Genomic DNA, 19,582 nt, shown 5'->3' with positions numbered 1-19,582 from the left:
CTCGCTGATCAACTCGTTAGCGCTATACAAGAACCCTCGATGTTCAGGGGAAGCACTAGTCAAGGCTGTATAGAAAACAGCGAAGAGTTTCCACTATTACCAGCGCTATCATCCGACCGTTGTCTCGTGCACGGTCACTATCCGGGGAAGTTCGATCTACAAGCCTGGCGAATGGGAGAACGGCTGTTGGTCCTGTCACTAAGCAATTCGATAGCTCAAAAACAAAGACAACCAGTCACCCGTGTTCGTTTGGGAAACTCAGCCATCCACTCCTGTCACTCTATCTCAGACTTCGTTTATTTTCCATTTCATTGTCCATTTCCCGTGTTCACGTTTGAACCTCGGCGAGCATTGGCCTCATTGCCCTCATTGCCCCCTCTTTCGAACAATCCCCGTTATTATTCATACACCAGGCTGTCATGGCTTCGGATATGACGAGTCTCTTTGTTACATTAGTATGTGATATTTTCCATCTGCATAAGCAAGCCCGACACACGTGTTGCGCCTGGGTCTTCTTTCAGCCCGCAACTTCTTTCAGGGAAATATGCTTCGTACAGATACCCTGTTTGACATTTCATATTCACATTTATGCTATTCTTTCATGGCGCTATAACCACGTGATGCTGTGTTATACCCTATGCGTTCCAAGATTGTTCGAAGAGATGGACGTTACATATAAATTTGATCAGTATATTATATGAAAGTGTAAGCTTTTCAAAGGACAGGAGAAGTACATATTAAAACAGATAGCAATAGCAACAAAAACAGCAGCAAAAACAACAGACATGTCTATAACGACATGGGTATAAATTGAAAAAGGTGGCCGCCCAATGATGACTGATGATTCGACTATCCTGAGTCGAAGTGCATCTTGTATTATATGAAATCGTGTATGCAAAGTGATGTCCCTCAAAGATAACAAAACTTGCTCCTACTTCGGCCGCTCGATCAGTGTCATTTCAACCGTAGAATGCGTATCAGACGAGTGGATCCGAGGCCGAGCACTTGCCTGCGACTCATCAGAATTCACAGTCGATATCCTCTGGCGCATTGCCTCGTGGAAATGGTATGTGCCGCCATGCGCTGTGTCCGCTGTGCTCGGGGTCCCCGCAATACCGGAGACGGTTTGCATCTCAGTATCCTGTGACCGAGGATTACGCACGAACATGTCGAAGATATTGATTTCGGATGAGCCACGAGGACTACCATGAACTCCTTGGCATAGAGCGCATGGATAGGTGCGTGTCAGCTCCCGGAGCTGCATGAGAGCGTGGAATTCAAGTTTCAGTTTGATGCTATAGACAACTGTTTTGAAGCTGATGGCGATGTAGTGCAGTTTGAATTCGGCGGCAAGGATTAAAGCGTTGAGCACGATGCCGAAGATATTGGCGAAGACGATTCGGTAGATGATCCCTCGCCCTTGGCGGCCTTTGGCTTCGAAGACGGGCTTAAGTGCTCGGAGTGCTTCGCGGGCGTAGATGGCACATATTACTGTGTCCTGGATGGCGAATACTACTACCTGTATGCGGTCGTAGATTGTCGCTGAGTGGTCAAATGGTAAATTGTGACGAAGGTTGAGACAATAGAGGATTGACATGGGAACGTGGAGGACGAAAAAATTGGCTATGATCATCCATAGTACCCATTGTACATGGCGGATGTCGGCCACAACGAGGTGTAGTCTTGAATATAGCACTACCGCTTGCCCGGTCACCATGCAGATCCAGCCGACGAGGAACGGGGCTGACATGATAATGGGAGATACCACTCCCGTATAGACAGTTTGAGCTGGTAGGGCATGTAACAATATTCCCCAGGCCGCAATTTGCATACTCCAGAAGTATAGCCCACGATACCTTTTGAACCTCTCGAATATGCCAATCACAACTTCCAATGAATTCCACGCTCCGATTGCGAACATAGACACGACCTGGACGATCGTGAAGTTGATATTTAGAACCGCGCTCACATCCGGAGGGAGGGAGATGATTGGGTTATCCATGGGGTGTGAACGGGTTGAGACATGCGGATAAATCAACCGGTGGGAAAGAGAAAGGGTATATTGATCACAGTTCGGACACAAGTCCCACCTGGCTGACAGATAATATCAAAATGTAGACCCTTCAGCCCCTCATATTAGGGCACGGGGTGGGACCGGATACCGGATAAAGTTGACTGTTGTTTACGGCGGACCATACCACTAGAGGGTCATCCTCCGTCGCATAAATGAGAGAAAAATGCGGCAAATGCGGTCTATGATGTTAGCACACGGGGATCTGGGACAGATATTCCGGTTCATTGGACAATTATTAATCGCAGATGAATTCAAAACCTGCCATTGGTAGAAATGATCTCTGGCAACATGAAGATCCTAGAAAGCTCCAAATATCCGACCCCCTTATGATATTGGGTTGAGAGTTTATTGGACACGTTGAAGGATGGTCGACTATCGGCGCGCCAGACAGGGATTCTCGGAATCTCAAACAAAGAAACCCAGCCAGAATTTGTGCACTGATCACATTTTCTCGCTGGTGGCGCTCCGTGATAGGAGCCCAGGCCTTGTTAACATGAATTCAGATATTGGTAATGATCTGAAGACACATGGAGTTTTCGGAGTCCGGAGGAGAGAGAAAGAGAATGGGAATGAATTGATGTTGATAATATTGAAGGCTTGGCACCCGCTAGGCTGGGAATATCTAACATCAGGGGCAGGAGCAAGGTACTATGCACAATGAAGTCATGTCTACTATATGTTGTACAGGTACTACAAAAGCAAAGTCTACATTCACTGCTCCAATATCCAACATGTCCAAAACGGTGAGAGGGAATGACACTCAGATCGAGCCTATCTAAAAGTTCAAGAGCCAAACGCTACATAGGTGGGATATACGGAGTACTCCGTGTTCCCTACCATATTAATAGATTGGTTCTGCCAAGCCATATACCCATATACCCCTTATTGCACACATCTGATCTTAATATGTGTGATATCTACTCTCATATCCTGATTCTCATCGAGTTTCTTCCCGATCAACATCCAGTTTCGGGTAGTCAGGGATTTTCCAGTCACCACCCCCATCGTCGGAAAACCGCGATATGAGTTGCGGTATGCGAAGAAAACAAGCCAGTCCTACAATGAGATGAAGAAGAGAAATTGCCCACTGCGACTGAGGGACCGCCTATTTGATCCACCCAATGTGGACCTGTTGAACCTCGTCGATAAAGGGCCGGATTATCAGGGAGTGATTTTGGAACGCTTGGGGCATATATCAGCATCGAGACAGCACCTATCTGAAATAGAGATGCAGTTTTCTCTTCTCTTTTTTATTTCCTTCTCTCTCCTTCCACCTTTATCGAATGTTACATGGTCTTTCTTTCTCTCGTCGAGACCTCTTACTTTTGAGCCTTCTCTAACCTAATAAGCTATCCTACTTGCATCTACACATTTCGGACATAGCGGAATTACGGCACTTGAAGGAATATCCCGGTTTTTCAATGCAGGTCACCACTTTTGAATTTGATATCCATGGATATGGATCTTACTGTACCCGGCCCAACGCACGGCCTAGTTCCCAATGGTAGTTGGGCCGTGCGCTGGACCGGTCAAACTGGTCAAACTTGGAAATCTTTTCGGACTCACTCTTGGATGAAGAAGCATCCGCTTGTCGTCTCAATCTCTAGGCCGGTGGCTGGAAGTCAAAGAACTAGGGCTCTATGCGGCAGCATAGCAGAGCAACTTTCGGGAATGGGTGAATTTTCGCCAATACATTGAGTATCTGAATGATGGAGTCATAATGAAGGACAAAGTACATTGATGATTCAGCTAAATAACACTGCAGAGAACGAGATCGTGATCGACAAATTATTCACAGACGAGGACGGCCGATCGCAGGGAAACAAGGGATATCATAACGGTCCAAATTCATAACCTTGTCCCAAGCAGCAACAAAGTCCTTCTTAAACTTATCCTGAGCATCGGCGCTGCCGTACAGCTCAGAGATAGCACGGAGCTCAGCGTGGTGACCGAAGATCAGGTCAACACGGGTAGCAGACCACTTCTTGGCGCCAGTCTTGCGGTCGAAACCTTCAAACTGCTCACTGTCCTCGCCAATTGGCTTCCAGACAGTGTTCATATCGAGCAAGTTGACGAAGAAGTCGTTGCTCAGCTGGCCAGGGCGGGATGTGAAGACACCGTGGTTCGATCCATCCCAGTTAGCGTTCAGAGAACGCAGACCACCAACCAGAACGGTCACTTCAGGGGCAGAGAGGGTCAACTGCTGCGCCTTGTCGATAAGGAGCTGCTCAGTGCGCACGCGGCGGGTCGAGTGTCCGTAGTTACGGAAGCCGTCGGCAAAGGGTCGGAGCCAGCCAAATGAATCGACATCGGTTTGCTCCTGGGTGGCATCATTGCGGCCAGGAGTGAAGGGAACGGGGATACCCGCGGATCTTTCGAGGGCAGCGGATCCAGCAAGCACGATCAGATCAGCCACCGAGACGCGCTTCTCACCATTCTGGGCACTGTTAAAGCGGCTTTGGATGTTCTCCAACAGACTGAGGACTTCTTGCAACTGGGCTGGGTTGTTGACATCCCAGTCCTTCTGGGGAGCGAGACGAATGTGGGCACCGTTGGCGCCTCCACGCTTGTCGCCACCGCGGAAGGTAGAAGCCGATGCCCAGGCAGTGGCAATCAACTTGGAGGGCTCAATACCGGTTGCGAGAATCTCGTTCTTCAGGGCAATGATGTCGCCGTTGTCAATCAGAGCATATGTGGGAGCAGGAATGGGATCCTCCCAGATGGAGACCTCCTTGGGGATCTCAGGGCCCAGCCAACGAGCGCGAGGGCCCATGTCACGGTGCAGCAGCTTGAACCACGCGCGGCCGAATGCATCAGCAAACTCGTCAGGGTGCTCAAGGTAACGACGGGCGATCTTCTCGTAAGCAGGATCGAAACGCAGAGAAAGATCGGTGGTCAGCATCTGAGGCTTGTGCTTCTTGCTTGAGTCGAAGGCATCGGGAACGATATCATCCGCATTCTTGGCGACCCATTGGTTAGCACCAGCGGGACTCTTGGTCAGTTCCCAGTCGAACTTGAAGAGATATTCCAAGAAGGTGTTACTCCACTTGGTAGGAGTGCTGGTCCAGGTCACCTCCAGTCCACTGGTGATAGCATTAGGGCCGACTCCGGAGCCGTATTTATTGTTCCAGCCCAGACCCTGTGACTCAATGCCAGCGGCTTCAGGCTCCTCGCCGACATTATCAGCAGGGGCAGCACCGTGTGTTTTTCCGAAAGTATGACCACCAGCGATCAAGGCGACGGTCTCTTCGTCATTCATAGCCATACGAGCGAATGTGATACGGATATCTCGGGCAGCAGCGACAGGATCGGGGTTGCTATTAGGGCCCTCAGGGTTGACATAGATCAAACCCATGACTACCGCGGCCAGCGGGTCCTCGAGATCACGAGTCTTGATATCGCTCTGCTTAGCCTTCTCCTCTTCGGTCTCGGGCTCATAACGAGCATCGTTAGTAAACCAGACGTTCTCGCTTCCCCAGTACACCGACTCATCGGCTTCCCAGACGTCGGGACGACCTCCAGCAAATCCGAATGTCTTGAAGCCCATAGATTCCAGGGCAACGTTGCCAGTTAGAAGCAGAAGATCTGCCCATGAGATTTTGGTGCCGTACTAAGTACCGGATTAGTATAGAGAAAGCTAGAAAGATTTAAGTCTTTGTATAGTACTCACCTTCTGCTTGATGAGCCAAAGTAGTCGGCGTGCCTTATCTAGAAGTAGAAGATACATGTCAGCATGATATAAATGTCACCTCAATCATTAATGAGAACTTACCGAGGGAGACGTTATCGGGCCAAGAGTTCAATGGTGCGAAACGCTGCTGGCCCTGGCCACCACCACCACGTCCATCAAAGACTCTGTAGGTTCCTGAGCTATGCCAGGCCATTCGAATGAAAAGGCCACCATAGTGACCAAAGTCAGCAGGCCAGAAGTCTTGGGAGTCGGTCATAAGGGCGTGGAGGTCCTTTTTGAGGCCCCAGTAATCGAGGGTCTTAAAAGCAGCGGCATAATCAAAGTCCTTGCTTTGAGGGTTGGTGGCATCGGTATGTTGGCGGAGAATACCCAACTTCAAGGCATTTGGCCACCAGTCAGTGTTGCTGGAGCATAGGATCAGTATTTTGAACCATCGCGGGATGTGGGGGTCTAAAATGTGCCGAGGGAGATAGAACTAGGGACCCATACCGAGTGCCACCACCAGCAACATTGCTCTTCTTGTGTGCAACAGGACATTCACCCATAATGTAAGTTTTGTTATGATAAATAAAATGGGGAGGAAGAGAGTTCTTAAGAGACGGATGTTGGGAAAGAGACACCCCCGCAATTTAAATGCTACACCTTGGGACCGAATGACGGGTCGCGTATTAAACAGCTTTGTTTTGGGGGCGGACTTTCATGCCCTGCTAGTTTAAAGGGAAATCTATATAAAAGATGACGCCAATTTGTATTTCTTCACCTTATCATTGGCTATACAATTGGGGATCTGGGGCGTGCGGGGAAGAATATAACGGGGTGACCTCATGAGTTGACTAAGAATTCATTGGCGGAATACGCCGAGACGCGCTGGATCCGTGTGTTACACGCTTCAATATGCTGACCAAATGGCCATTTCTAGATGTTGGGGGAACATTAATATAGGAAATGTTATTTGTACATACGGTCTGGCCCTCGGTTCTGACTAATAATAATTAGCTCGAACTTCCAAAATCGTTGGGAATAGATTAGGTATCTTTTGTATGACGTACCCATACAAAGGGTACAAAATATATACACATTCTTCACCCCAGGATTTTGTCTCTTGTTTCTCTCCCTTTTGTGGGGTTCTATTTTTGCTCCTACTCGCTCCCTAAGAGCCCAGCCGACCATAATTTCTAGGAGTTTGTTCGGACAGATCTTTCATTCACTTATATCTACCTATATTCCTGAACTTATAGACTAATATCACTGAAGACATGCCGATGATAAGTGGTGCGACTCCAAACAGATATAAAATGGAGCCTGCTTCCATATATGGACAATGTTTATCATTTCTGTTGGGCATTAAAGTTAAAAAATGAATCATAAACCCCATATGCCTTTTATATGTGAACCCATAACAAAAGGCACATTCACGTTTTAAGAGTTTACGTCGAGCCGTGGTAACCGAACACCCGCATGGGGTTGGCGAGAACCGCAGACATAACTATACTTCTATATCCTTATCCCGCTTATTTCTTCTATATAGCTTCTCGTTAAGTCGTTGAGAATTCTGTATTAATTTCAAGAAAATCAAAAACCCGTCTTGTCATGATATTGAAAAATTACATTAACCAGAAATATATATCTCTCACACAGTCATGAAATTTCTCTAAACTCTCCAAGGAGGCCAGAGGCCAGCTAAAAGGCATTAAGCTACAAGGAAGACCCTATAGACTACCATTAGTGAGATGTCAAGTTGAAAATGAACGAATTAGCTAAATAAACTACCTGGTAGCCGAACATTCCGCCTATTCCTATTTTAGTCACTCCGGAGTCACTCCGATCTGGACCGAAGAAGCTAGATCGAGGTCTTTGCTTTGCGACGAATAACATTGGAATTCCCCTTGACCGATTAGAAATCAATATCTTTATAACCAATGGTCTTCAACTAGAGAATCTGAAGATCAAATGGATAATGGCTGTTCACTCCTATATTTAAATTGTGTTTGTATTTGATTCCAAAATGGCGGGCTCAAATGGAAGTAAAGAGCTAGCTATCAATGAGCCCATGTCGGGAGACCATGGCTTCTTTACACCCGTCCAGTCGCCTCCGGCAGGGTCTCTATTATCCATGTATGATAAGAGTCTACCGGTTCCCCGAATCTTCGAATCGATCACCATCCGCTCGACCACATTTCAGAACCGGATCTGGGTCTCTCCTATGTGCCAGTACTCCTGCCCCAAGACGGGGGAGTTGACTGACTGGCATTTGGTCCAACTAGGTTCCTACGCATCCCGAGGAGCATCACTCACAATTTGCGAGGCCACGGCCGTCTCAGCTGAAGGTCGAAACACAATGGAAGATGCAGGGCTGTGGACAGCCAGCCAGGTACCGTCATTCCGGCGCGTAGTCAACTTCATTCACTCCCAGGGACAAAAGGCTGGTGTTCAATTGCAGCACTGCGGCCGAAAGGCTAGTGTGACTGCTCCGTGGCTTGGCCACCGGCCAGCAAAGAAAGAAGAAAATGGATTTCCAGACGACCTGATTTCTCCGTCCAATCTCCCCTATAAAGATGATGGAATTTGGCCGATACCTACCGCCATGACCAAGGAAATGATTCGGAAGTCGATTGGCGATTTTGTTAATGCTGCAAAGCTTGCCGTAGAAGCTGGCTTTGATGTGATCGAGATACATGGTGCCCATGGCTATCTCATTCATCAGTTCTGTTCGCCTCTCACCAACAAGCGCGCCGATGAGTACGGTGGCAGCTTCGAAAATCGTGTGCGATTCGCATTGGAGGTTGTACAGGGCATTCGTGCCGCTATTCCATACACAACTTTGCTCTTTTATCGTATCAGTGCCACAGACTGGATCCCCGATCGAGAGTCCTGGACCTCTGAACAATCCGTGCGACTATGCCAATTGCTACAGCCCCTTGGGGTCGATCTGATAGACGTGAGCTCGGGCGGGCTAGTGCCGGATCAACAGTTACCTCCACTTCGTCCAGGCTATCAGGCACATCTGTCTCAAGAAATCAAGGACAGAGTTCAGGGGCTCCTTACTGCAAGCGTGGGTATGATCCGGGATGGCAAGACAGCTGAGGATGTCGTGGCCTCTGGGAAAGCAGATGTCGTCATCATCGCCCGCGAATTTGCGCGTAATCCGAGTCTGGTGTTGGATATTGCCTATGAATTGGGTGTCAGAGTGAAATGGCCGACACAACTTCATAGGAGTCAGCCGAGGTACAATGATCCAGATATTTGATGGATGTAACCCTATTCTTAGACGGACATAAGATGAAACATGCGGACCCGAAGGACAATGTCGAATTAAAAATATAAAATTCAATGGAATGGAATGAACTACCAGGGCCAGAACTAAACAAACCTCTTGATCCATCTATCATGTGTCGTAAATAGACATTCGGGGACAGCGATCTATCGAAGCTCCACGTTAAAGCAATTGATATATTCATATAAAGCCTTCTCTTCAAGACTAAGTTTTTGACCGGGTCAGCGTTAAAGCGATTTTCCTCCATTTCATCGAAGTCGGGGGCCGCGAATTCACGCATAGTTTTCGCGATACTAGGCTTAGTCTGGTTCAATAGAGATCTATAGCCTTATTAATCTGATAATAAAATCATATTTAGGCATGTTAAATGTGGTCAAAGACAGAATGGAACAGAAAATCTTTCATATCCCATAGGGCTCTTAAAGATGAAACTTCAGGGTAAAAGGGGCGAAGTGAGCCGCACGGCTTGAGCGCTCCCTGTTCAGACCCCGTGGAAAGGTGGTGCTTTTAGCTGGGCAAACCTGATCTGACCAATAGCACAGAAATTTTTAAACATGCGCCACATTTACTGTTAAATTAGAACCTAATAATGGAACCATAGGGCGCTCAGGGCTCTCAGGGCTCGCAGGGCGCTCGGTTAGTAGCTTATGCCCAGCCTCTAGTTGCAGAGTGTTTACTGAATAAAAAGGAGAGCATTTGCTAGTATTTTCATTTAGTTTTAGTTTTATTTCCTTCCGATAGATCTCCACGCGGTGAAATCCCCCAAGATGGAGACATCCGGCTCGGTCCCTTTGCGGCGACTCCCGAGCTACACTCAGCACGAGACACCTGAACACACTGGACACGATTCCTCTTCCGAGTCTTCTCCGCTGCATGACGATGAACTTCCATCATATAGCCAGGCTCGGTCAACGGGACAAATATCAGGAGGGCACAGTACATTGCTTCATCGATCGGCCTGGGTATTTTTTTTCACAATTTTCTATGTGGCGCTCGCCATCTATGCCTGGACCATGACAGTTCTACTGTCATCCGGCCCCGTCAAAGCCAAGTCCTGGGGATACTCGATCAAAGAATCATACTTGAGTTACGGCGATAGGAACCAAGCAGATTTCCGCCAAGACAGACAGATCTATCGATCTGCGCGGATTATCCAGACATTCATCCAAGTCGTTACTCTTCCCTGGATTTCCACAGTGTGTGCTAGTGCCGCTGTAATCTTTGCGCAGAATCGAAAAGATTCCATGAGCCTTCGGCTACGCCAAGTCACAACGCTGGCTGACCGCAGGTGGATGGACTTTTCGCTATATCGAGCACTCATTTGTGGGAGGTGGAGGCAATACGGTAGTATACTACTGGCCGCCGCAATCTTCATCTGGGTGTTTGGCCTCATCACATATCCCATTCAGGCGCTCTTTCTCGATTCATCCCCTGTCAAAGTCCGGACTTATCCCCAGCAGAGAGCCGCTGTCTATGACTTCATATCGAATGATGATCTGTATTTACAGTCGGAACCAGACGGCAAGGACGTGTTGAATGTCCGCGATGCCCTCAACAAAGCGAATGGTGATGCCTACCAACCTAACTTGTGGAGTAACAACAGTGGAGTACAATTTTTGACTCTCAACGATATGTCCCCTAAGACGTTCTATTCCCAGGTTCCGAGTGGTTTCAATACAGGACTGCTTCGTCAATTTGCCCCACGTGTGAACTCTACGGCTACATATCAGATCATACAAGAGTCTGAGATCCCGGTCGCCTGCGATACCGGCTATTCACTCCCAGTTAAATTTTATGCTGGGTATTCATCTTCGTACTCGTGGTACTCTACTTATTCTTGGAGTGTCATTGCGTGCATGCCAGGAGATATGACAAGCTCACCTTGGCGGGCGGGACGTACCCGGCAGGACTTTTCTGAGGTCCTCTATCTCAATATGACACAAGAAGAGTACACCTCGGGGGGTTATTCTAGTCAAGATGCGGGCAACAAAGTTCTTTATCGAATCACCGTGGACACTACGGCCGGCTTCTTTGAATTGCCCAACTATATGAACAAGGGTGTCCCTGGCCCCTTACTGGATCAAGATCCCCTGGATCTATGTGGCCAGGATTGTATTAAACAAGATACACTTCACACATTCCCAGGAGGGTCTAGTTTGCGCCGCCGCGATGAAAACACAGCAAGCAGCGCTCTCAAAGATGCATCGCTGAGTTCCATCTCAACAGAGAAGAAAGGACCGTTGTTAGCGGCCACCCTGGCAACCTTCGGCCCTGGGTCTTTTGTCGACACATTTGTAGCAGTTTCCGCAGCTCTTGAAGCAGACGACAAGATCACGGACGAGGTGTCGTCAAACTTGAGATTTACCTGTATCGCGAACGCCCCACTCGCCAATCTGTTCAACTCTTCCTCTTTCGGGTCTTCCTATTCGGGGTGTATTACTCCTAGGATCGCTGGAAATGGCACCTGGTACTCTGCTGAGTCACAGATTGCGAAATGGATCCATCTGTTTCAAGAAGGCACGGATTCGATTTCGAGTGCCTTCACAGCTGCGGCTTATCTAGCCAATCAGGAATTCATTTCCAGTCAGAGCGGTATATGGTATATCAACCAAGATTTGGGCACTGATATGGATCTTCCATCAATCTCTCCCGCGGGAATCATCGTCGTCTCCATCTTGATGGGACTTTACTTGCTACCACTGTTAGCTTTGTCACTATACGCTGGCTATTACCCACGATGGACTGAAAGATTGGATTCCTTTGTGATGCTACGATTTGGCGCCTTTGCTGGCGATAAGGTCTTCCCTATGCTAGTTGGACGCCATACTGAGAAATGCCCAGAGCTAGACGAGATGTCTGGCGTTGTTCGGGATGTCTCAACAACATCAGCCGACGGGGCTGTTCAAATTGGGAGGCTAGGTTTCGGCGAAGGCAAGATGTTGCAAGAAGGCCGTCGTTATGAGTGCTTCAAAGGAGACAATGAGCCATTTAATTCATGGTTTGTTGAGCACCGAGGCTGAGAATTGATATATATGTATACATCCTCAGTTGGGGGACACTCTCACTCATTTCTAATGATGTCATTCAAACTAATAATTAATTCTGTTCGGAAAATGAAACGTTGTTGAACCACGAGTCAAACCCTAATGTCAATATCAAGAGTGAATAATAATAGATAAGGGAACTATGTAATTTTGCAAGGCTACGCTTCATGCTATTAACTCCGACACAGTGACAGTGTATCCATCCATCAATCCTGGCCGTATACATAGAAATAGTATTCTCAATTCTAATTACATTGCCAGCTTGATTGGATACTCCAGTAGGTACTTATGTAACTAATAGTTAACCAATTCAATTACTCGGTGGAAGCCTAATGCCCGAAGGGCATGGGTCGACTGATTAGGGCCGTTACGAAATCATACGACATAGCTCCAGCTAGGGACCGTGCAAAAGAAGACAAGAGAAATAAACCAGCAACGTGTTAGAGGGTTCGTGAAAGAATCACTAGCCAGTCTTTGCGATCGTGAAAATATCCCATCAAGTCATACACATTTCGAAGCCAACAATGGATAAAAGAGTTATGCCAGAGACTCGTCCTGCTCGTTAAACTGCAGGTTCCTGTTATAGCTTTTGTCGATCACTGGCAGCTCATTCCTAAGATCGTGCAGTGGCACTAGACGGGCTGACAGCAGCCCCAGCAACCCTGTATATAAACCCAGTCAAAATTGTGCAGGTTGCAAATGATTGGTTAGTTGGAAGACGAACCTCGAAGCCTGAGGCTCTCTGGGGAAGGGTAAAAAGACACGGTCAGTACATCATCGAAACTAGAGTAAGTTGGGCGAGAATAAGAGATCTCACTTCACCATATGGACAGCTCTGTGGGCTCTTTTGACACATAGCAGCGCACAGCGTGGCTTGAGATTGACCAATTATTGTCAGAAAAAGAATTGCGAGGACCAGGGTCGGCCAACGGAGTATTCCTGTAGTCATTGAGAGAGAGAAATAGGTATAGACAGGTTTGTGGAAGGAGGATAAAATGATGACACAGTGTTCTGGGCTAAGCGCGAGACATCCTTCTTATAGGGGAGAGGCCCCTTGCTAGACTTTGCTAAGCCCAGTTGCCTGCCACCGATCGACTGGACTCCACGTTCAACGTCACACGGAGTTCTTTTAACAATCTTCCCCTTCTATAAGAAGGACGGGGTAGAAATCAAAGAAAATGCTGTTTTGGCCCAGATCCAATGCCATTGAATTTGTTTATATGGTAGTGACAAAGCCTAAGAGTCGAGGAATTGTACTTGCTTGTTATTCTCACTTTACTAGCGGAATTAGGCAACCACTTAACATCCTTGGGGAATTAGTGGACTGTGACATGGATAGGGAAACATTGGTGTATAAATCCAAGTAACTAAACAGTGCCTGGTGAATGGGACCTTTTATCCATCCACTCGATTATGAGGCATTTTGGGCCATGACTCAGTATCCCAACTTAGCTTCGGCGAAACGGCATTCCGAACTCCTTGGTGTCTGTTGTCAGGACTTGGATTCGCGCAGCTTCGTGGGCTTGTTGGATGATGAGTAATCAGCCAGGAGGCTCAGGCAGCGATCAAGCTCCTGGGGCTCGGCCTTTAGCCCCTTAGAAGAATGCTTGTCTCGCGGAAACGGGCCAACGGAGCCCGTCTGCCAACTCGAACTTGGCCACGTATTTTGGTGCCGTGCCAGTGTGCTGGTGAGTTACCCGGGCTTGGGCATGAGCCTTGCGAACTTCTAGTTCGCCCAAGGTCTCTTGTATGTTGCTTTCTAGCAGGTCGTAATGGTAAACATTTCGGTTATTTTGAGGCATCAACCAATCAAGAGCGACTACCTTCCATGTAAGCATTTTGACGGGTACAAACAGCCTGCCCCTATGTACCGGGCCAATGCATGACCAAACGGGAGTTGGGTTACACAGGCCTAATACAACTAGTTCGATGCAAATTTCTGGATATAAGTACCTTTTGTATGAGGCCGCTATACAAAGAGTACCTACGACCTGAATTAATATTGCTCAGCCATATTATATAGACAAAAAATGAACGTAAACTCGTCATATGCACATAAATTTGATATCCCCATCTCGCAAAATATCTGGCCAGCTATATATTCCTTCACACACGCTCACATCGCGCCTTTTAGTCCATATCTTCTCAAATATCTGCTTAGCCACCGATGCATGAACCAAGGCTGTTGTTCGAGCACAATTATCAAACCACGAGGAGAAGAAAACTTGCAACTCAGGGCTAACAGCCTCACAAGCAGTGATAAAAGCGGGCCATATCAGCGCAGCATTGTTACTCTCCTTCTGATCACTTTCCTCTTGTTGAATTTGGATCAGGTAGCTCCGAATTGCACTGACATTGGCTTGGAGCATTGCAGGATCAATTTCGTATATTCGGCGATGGAAGAAAATTGACAATGCCATGTACATCGCTTGAGCTGTTGCAGTCGTGACCACTGGGAGAGCCTCGTCATAAGATTGAACGCAGCTTGGATTTGCAGTCGATAACAAATGATCGATAGCCCTTTCCAGACCCTTTGCCCGAGTCCAAAATTCCTTGAGACTGAGCCGATTTTCTGCTGCATCAGACATCATTGATAAATCTCGCTCGTTGGCAAGGCGAATTACTTGAGACAGTAACATGAGAAATATTTCATCGATTCCGTATAGTGTGGGAAACAACGTTGAGCTCCATCGACCGGGTATCGCAAGGTGGAGGTCACGCTGGGCCATCCCTGGATCCTTTTCCATGGTCATTGTAGTTGTCGAAAAGACTAGATTCGGGTAGAGACGGAAGTCTCCTCCATATATTGTGTTTTCGTTTGAAGCACCGCTTGGCCCGGTCAGATTGTTGCTCAATCTATCGGCAATGCATGTTGTCTCAGCCATAATGCGCATATAAGCATAACAGTGATGCAGTGCTCTTTTGTTGGCTGACAGCGCCGGTTGGCTGAGTCCCTTGATACAAATAAATTTCTCCGTTTGGATAAGATAGGCGCGTCGCATTTCCGGGTCTCCCTTTATCATCTGCATTAGAGAGAATGTTAGCTGTGTACAGTGTATTCAAATTGATGTCATACAAAGGCATTTGAAAGACTCAGTATTGCCATGAGGATCTCCTTATATTTGCTGATCTTTGTGACCGAGATACAGCTTTCCTCCATGCATCGCTGGAAGTGGTACTGAGCCCGTGTCAAGTAGACTCCTCCCGAAAATGTCCATTGCTCAAGGCAAGGCACTGAATTATTTCCCAAGTGAAAGGCACTTGTGCTCCATACGGCGTTTAATAGGGCAAGTCGTGCATGGTTGGAAGACCCTTTCAGCATCAGGTCTGCCAAAGTTGCCATTGCGCATGGTACTACCAGGCTCATCCAAGGTGTCTCCTCCCCACGGCGCAAAGGGGATATCAATGGGATGATTCGGTCTTTGTAATGCGATAGGAGACTCCAGCCCTCGACATTTCCCACGGATAAGTAGGGACTGAGCTCTACTTGTAGGCTCGGTTCGTGGAAGATTGTCTTAATGCTCTGGGCCGGCTGTAGACTCGGCGTTTCTAGCGTCAAATCATCACCGTTATCTTGGTTTAGAGCATCTAGGACGTCTAGACTGAACGAAACATCTTCCTCTCTTGGCACCTCCTCAAGCTGCTCAAACCAGTCACTGGAAAAGGGCAGTATCTCGTCTCTATCGGGAGGTAGTGGACTGGACAGGAGTGATTGTGGCCATCTGAAAGCACCAAAAGGTCCCCGAAAAAGAGAGAATGGTTTCGAGCAGCTGATATCCGACTCCAACCTCTCCAAATCAACTATTGCCTGGTCGGGATTCCGATGAGGCACAGAGGAGACAATCTGAAGGGTCATATCTCGGCGTTCAACATCTGCCAAACATTGTTAGAATACAGACGATGGGAGTTCAATCAAAGGCGGACCTGTGAAGATGGAGTGGCGGTGCCTGGCTGCGTTTCCCGCACTTAGCCATCGAATATCCTCCTTGTCATGAATAAAGGTTAACTGTACGGCGTCTTCCATCTTGAGGGATGTTGTTCCTCAGGGAATTTGTAGTTCTGGTAATGCGTTTTTAGTCTCATCTTACTTAGGGATAAATCCTAAATGGGAATGTGATTCCGATATCAACAACAGACATCAACTAACTGGCCCAACCAAATGACTTGAAAGTATTGATTTTTATATAACCTATCTGACAAGCCTTCTAAACAATTATTACCGCCTAGTTTGTATTTATATCCAATACAATCTTCTGGGTCGCAAAAATCAATATTTGGATTCGAGAGACCGAAGATCAAGGGCTCGGAACTTCTTGCCCTGTTCGATTATTGCCCCTCTTCTCTGGGATCACTCTGGGTAGTCATTTTCGAATGTTACTTTGAACTCCAAATAAGCATTGTAGAAATCAAACAATAACCACTGTCGCGTCAAAGTCTGAACTGTAGTACAAATTCAAGGCAGGCTCACTCGAAAAGGACATAAATTATTCTGCACCATTGCATATACACATCTGGCTGAGGTTTAATTATGAATTGGCATCAAACCTGAAGGGTAACATGAGCAAATAAGTAGGATTAAATGCCGTATCTTGACTAAATGGATGTTTAGGAGAACAACTTCGCGATTCGCAGATTATTGTAGTCCCAGGCCGTGATGTCCTCGTATTTGCACGGAGTAGCAGGTGTGATGAACTTGTTCAAAGGAAACAAGGAAGCGATACGGTTCGGCTTCGCGAAGTAGGCAACTGAATAGCGCTCGGGGATCATCTCGTCAGATCCAACTTTGACGGTGGGCGGATAGGTAACCCGGTGACATGCGGCCATGAATGTGTCATTGGTCAGGCGCTGAAGCGAGTCGCCGATGTTCAAAATGATCTCAGACTTACCCCCGGACTCAACATCATGGAAATTCCCCAGATTCTGTTGATCTTCGACCTGCAAACCACCAGTGGAATCTTGAAACAACATGGTGATCGTACCAAAGTCTGTGTGTTCTGCAATTCGCGTGGCGGTTCCATCTGCTAGATCTGATGCCGGTACAGCTGGATAATGAAGCAGACGGAACTCATTCTCAGCCTTGTTGTGTAATAGCTTGAGGTCTGATGCCGAAATCTCAAGGGCCTTGGCCAACGCATCAAGAATCTCCAATTCGACCTCGAAGCAGCTGGCATAGAAATCCTCCATAAATTTGCGAAAGCCGGGAAGTTTCTCGTCGGCGACCCAGATGTTGTCTACAAGGCTGTCGTGTGGGGAGCCCATGTCGAGGGTTTCCTGTTCTCGTTAGAATGGCTTTCATCAAGGTTATCATGCAGGAAGTGATCACCTTGATATCCCGAACTGACTTCCCTTGGGGGAGGCCTTTGTCATAGCCACTAATAGAAGAAATTGATTCCTGGCCAACAAAACTGTATCCACGGTTTGGGTTTGCGGCAGGTGGATGTTTGGCGGTCATCTTATCCTCCAGTGAAAGAGAGAAGAATTGACGGGTCTAGCAAAGATGATCAGTGGAGGTATAGACCCCCCTTCCTTTGAGCCAACTTACATAGTCAAACATCCTGGTAATCAAATCTTCGGGGAGCCCATGGTTCTTTAGCTTGGCTACTCCACGCGTTTTAAGTGTGTGTAGTAGAGCTGCTGAAACTGCATCTCTTTGCTCAAGAGACCCCTTCAATAGGGACAGATCAAGAGTTTGTGACATGACTTTAGATGATGGTATAAGATATTTGTTTGGAATTGTCGTCTAGGACGGGAATTTGCTCGACGTGCGGGTTATGAGCGTGATGGATTACAAAAGAAAAAGCAATATTATGTTCGACTATATATATTCGAGGGGATCTATGGTTGAAGACAGCGAGGACGAACTTCACCTGGAAGGTAATATTGAATGTATGAGCCAGATCTTCAAACTATGGATTACCTTCCTTGTGAGTTAGCAATGGACCTTCAGCCTTCAGGATCCGAAGCAAAAGCCCCAAAAGGCGTTCTGAAAAGGGAAGTCAAATGCACGCCAAGATTACCCCAATGCGTTTTCCAAGCAATTTCAGTGGATCACCTTCCTATTTCAAATGCTATACATCAAATGTTACACATGGAAAGCTAGGTTGACACATTTTGCGCTAGAGGCGATTGAATTCAATAATATCCTACGAACTACAAAATAAAACACCAACACAACAATTGATCGCATTTCCCTTACAAATGAGTGGGAAAAGACTGATTCTCGATGTTAGCCCGGTCCTGGTATCCACTCACATTTGAAGATGGCCTCACGAGGTTTGGGGGACTTGCCTGTGACGGCTTAAAATTCTTACCTCAGAACCCACTGTACTGTGGAGGCTCCTGCTCGGGGAGACCACTGTCACTTCCTTCTTGTTCCAATTTGATGCACGGCTCTTGGAGCTCAGTTCCCAGGAGAGCGAGCTTTCGGAAGTAGGTGTAAAACTTCATGTAGGCCTGCTTAACGAGGCCCTCCTCAAGGACATTAACCCGCTGCTGAAATGATACCGTGGCTGAATTGAAAGCAAGAGCATTCTCAAGAACCATGCGGTCGCTTTCTCCGTCAATACCTAGAATTAAAAAGCTAAGCCTTGGGCTGAGTGTTTGCATAAAGTCGCGGATAACAGTGGCTTCAGATGGCGAGATATTGTGTTGGACCATTCTAACAGCCACATGGTTATGACACCACCTCCGATCCATGGTCTCAATTGTAGCAACTGCCTGAAATAGGTCCCAGTATCTGGGAGGCAATTTGACGGCTGCTAGCTCCGCCCAAAGTCTTGTGAAACTAACCGAGTTATCGGATTCCTCAACTGGTCTTTCTGGGCTTCTCTTCGTTGCTGTTTCGGTCCCGGCCGATGGAGAATGCGATGAGGATTGGAGGGAGTCTTGAGTTTCGTTGTCGCTGTTTGGCATTCTGCGCTTGCGGCAGGCGGTTGGGTTGTCGCATTTATTCAACATCTCCTGATGAATGTTGATGTGGCATCTCTCACGCCAATATACCAAGTCTTTCAGCCAGTCTCGAAGATCTCTGTTGGAAGGGCACGCCATCGTAGCAAGCTCGGGGGCAGAGAGATGGCACCGGCACGGATCTTGGTTGACAGATGGTTTGGACTTGAAGGTGTTCGGACGAATATTGCAGCTTTGAAACGGGAGACGACAGGTCAGCTGGATGACTTCTGTGACTTGAAATGCAAGAAGAAGACTGGTTTTGATGGATAACGGGGGAAGGTGATGGAAAATGGGAGACGAAGTTTGAAGTTGATAAAGATGAAGATGACATGAAATGAGAGGTTGAAGTTGATGGAGACTGTTTTGAGGGTGGGTGGAGAGTGAAGAAAAAAGAAAAATAAGCAACGTGATGTGTGGAATTTGAACAGAACTTAGTAGATTCAGTCTCTTGTTGACGTTACAAACGAAGTATACAAAGCCCAAAAGGGAATCGGACAGGACTCGATGGCCATTGGACGGAAGCTGCGCGATGGCCACTGCGGGATGCCGTA

The 19,582-nt window shown here is 47.3% G+C and overlaps 7 protein-coding genes across 7 annotated transcripts; 2 read left to right on the top strand and 5 right to left on the bottom strand.

Annotated features, from left to right (window-relative positions):
- Nucleotides 1–931: 931 nt before the first annotated feature.
- On the bottom strand, nt 932–2,002 carry N7517_002084 (uncharacterized protein; the record flags this gene model as incomplete). The annotated part of the gene is made up of 1 exon (XM_056719814.1): nt 932–2,002. One exon carries the CDS (start codon nt 2,000–2,002, stop codon nt 932–934), a length of 1,071 nt encoding a protein of 356 aa, XP_056583949.1.
- A 1,864-nt stretch (nt 2,003–3,866) lies between these two features.
- cat2 (bifunctional catalase-peroxidase Cat2) lies at nt 3,867–6,310 on the bottom strand (the record flags this gene model as incomplete). The annotated part of the gene is made up of 4 exons (XM_056719813.1): nt 3,867–5,684; nt 5,745–5,782; nt 5,847–6,169; nt 6,255–6,310. The coding sequence occupies 4 exons, from the start codon at nt 6,308–6,310 to the stop codon at nt 3,867–3,869; spliced, it is 2,235 nt and encodes a 744-aa protein (XP_056583948.1).
- Nucleotides 6,311–7,770: 1,460 nt separating this feature from the next.
- Nucleotides 7,771–9,012, top strand: N7517_002082 (NADH:flavin oxidoreductase/NADH oxidase; the record flags this gene model as incomplete). Its single annotated transcript, XM_056719812.1, has 1 exon — nt 7,771–9,012. One exon carries the CDS (start codon nt 7,771–7,773, stop codon nt 9,010–9,012), a length of 1,242 nt encoding a protein of 413 aa, XP_056583947.1.
- A 794-nt stretch (nt 9,013–9,806) lies between these two features.
- N7517_002081 (uncharacterized protein) lies at nt 9,807–12,059 on the top strand (the record flags this gene model as incomplete). The annotated part of the gene is made up of 1 exon (XM_056719811.1): nt 9,807–12,059. The coding sequence occupies one exon, from the start codon at nt 9,807–9,809 to the stop codon at nt 12,057–12,059; it is 2,253 nt and encodes a 750-aa protein (XP_056583946.1).
- A 2,069-nt stretch (nt 12,060–14,128) lies between these two features.
- Nucleotides 14,129–16,107, bottom strand: N7517_002080 (fungal specific transcription factor domain-containing protein; the record flags this gene model as incomplete). Its single annotated transcript, XM_056719810.1, has 3 exons — nt 14,129–15,106; nt 15,160–15,956; nt 16,008–16,107. The coding sequence occupies 3 exons, from the start codon at nt 16,105–16,107 to the stop codon at nt 14,129–14,131; spliced, it is 1,875 nt and encodes a 624-aa protein (XP_056583945.1).
- A 581-nt stretch (nt 16,108–16,688) lies between these two features.
- On the bottom strand, nt 16,689–17,781 carry N7517_002079 (isopenicillin N synthase family dioxygenase; the record flags this gene model as incomplete). The annotated part of the gene is made up of 3 exons (XM_056719809.1): nt 16,689–17,354; nt 17,407–17,571; nt 17,626–17,781. The coding sequence occupies 3 exons, from the start codon at nt 17,779–17,781 to the stop codon at nt 16,689–16,691; spliced, it is 987 nt and encodes a 328-aa protein (XP_056583944.1).
- Nucleotides 17,782–18,395: 614 nt separating this feature from the next.
- N7517_002078 (uncharacterized protein) lies at nt 18,396–19,130 on the bottom strand (the record flags this gene model as incomplete). The annotated part of the gene is made up of 1 exon (XM_056719808.1): nt 18,396–19,130. One exon carries the CDS (start codon nt 19,128–19,130, stop codon nt 18,396–18,398), a length of 735 nt encoding a protein of 244 aa, XP_056583943.1.
- Nucleotides 19,131–19,582: the final 452 nt, after the last annotated feature.

Source organism: Penicillium concentricum, assembly GCF_028827145.1.
Source record: "Penicillium concentricum strain IBT 3081 chromosome Unknown utg000001l_segment0_segment0, whole genome shotgun sequence".
NCBI classification, from domain to species: domain Eukaryota; kingdom Fungi; phylum Ascomycota; class Eurotiomycetes; order Eurotiales; family Aspergillaceae; genus Penicillium; species Penicillium concentricum.
This window is presented reverse-complemented; position numbering and strand designations above follow the sequence as displayed.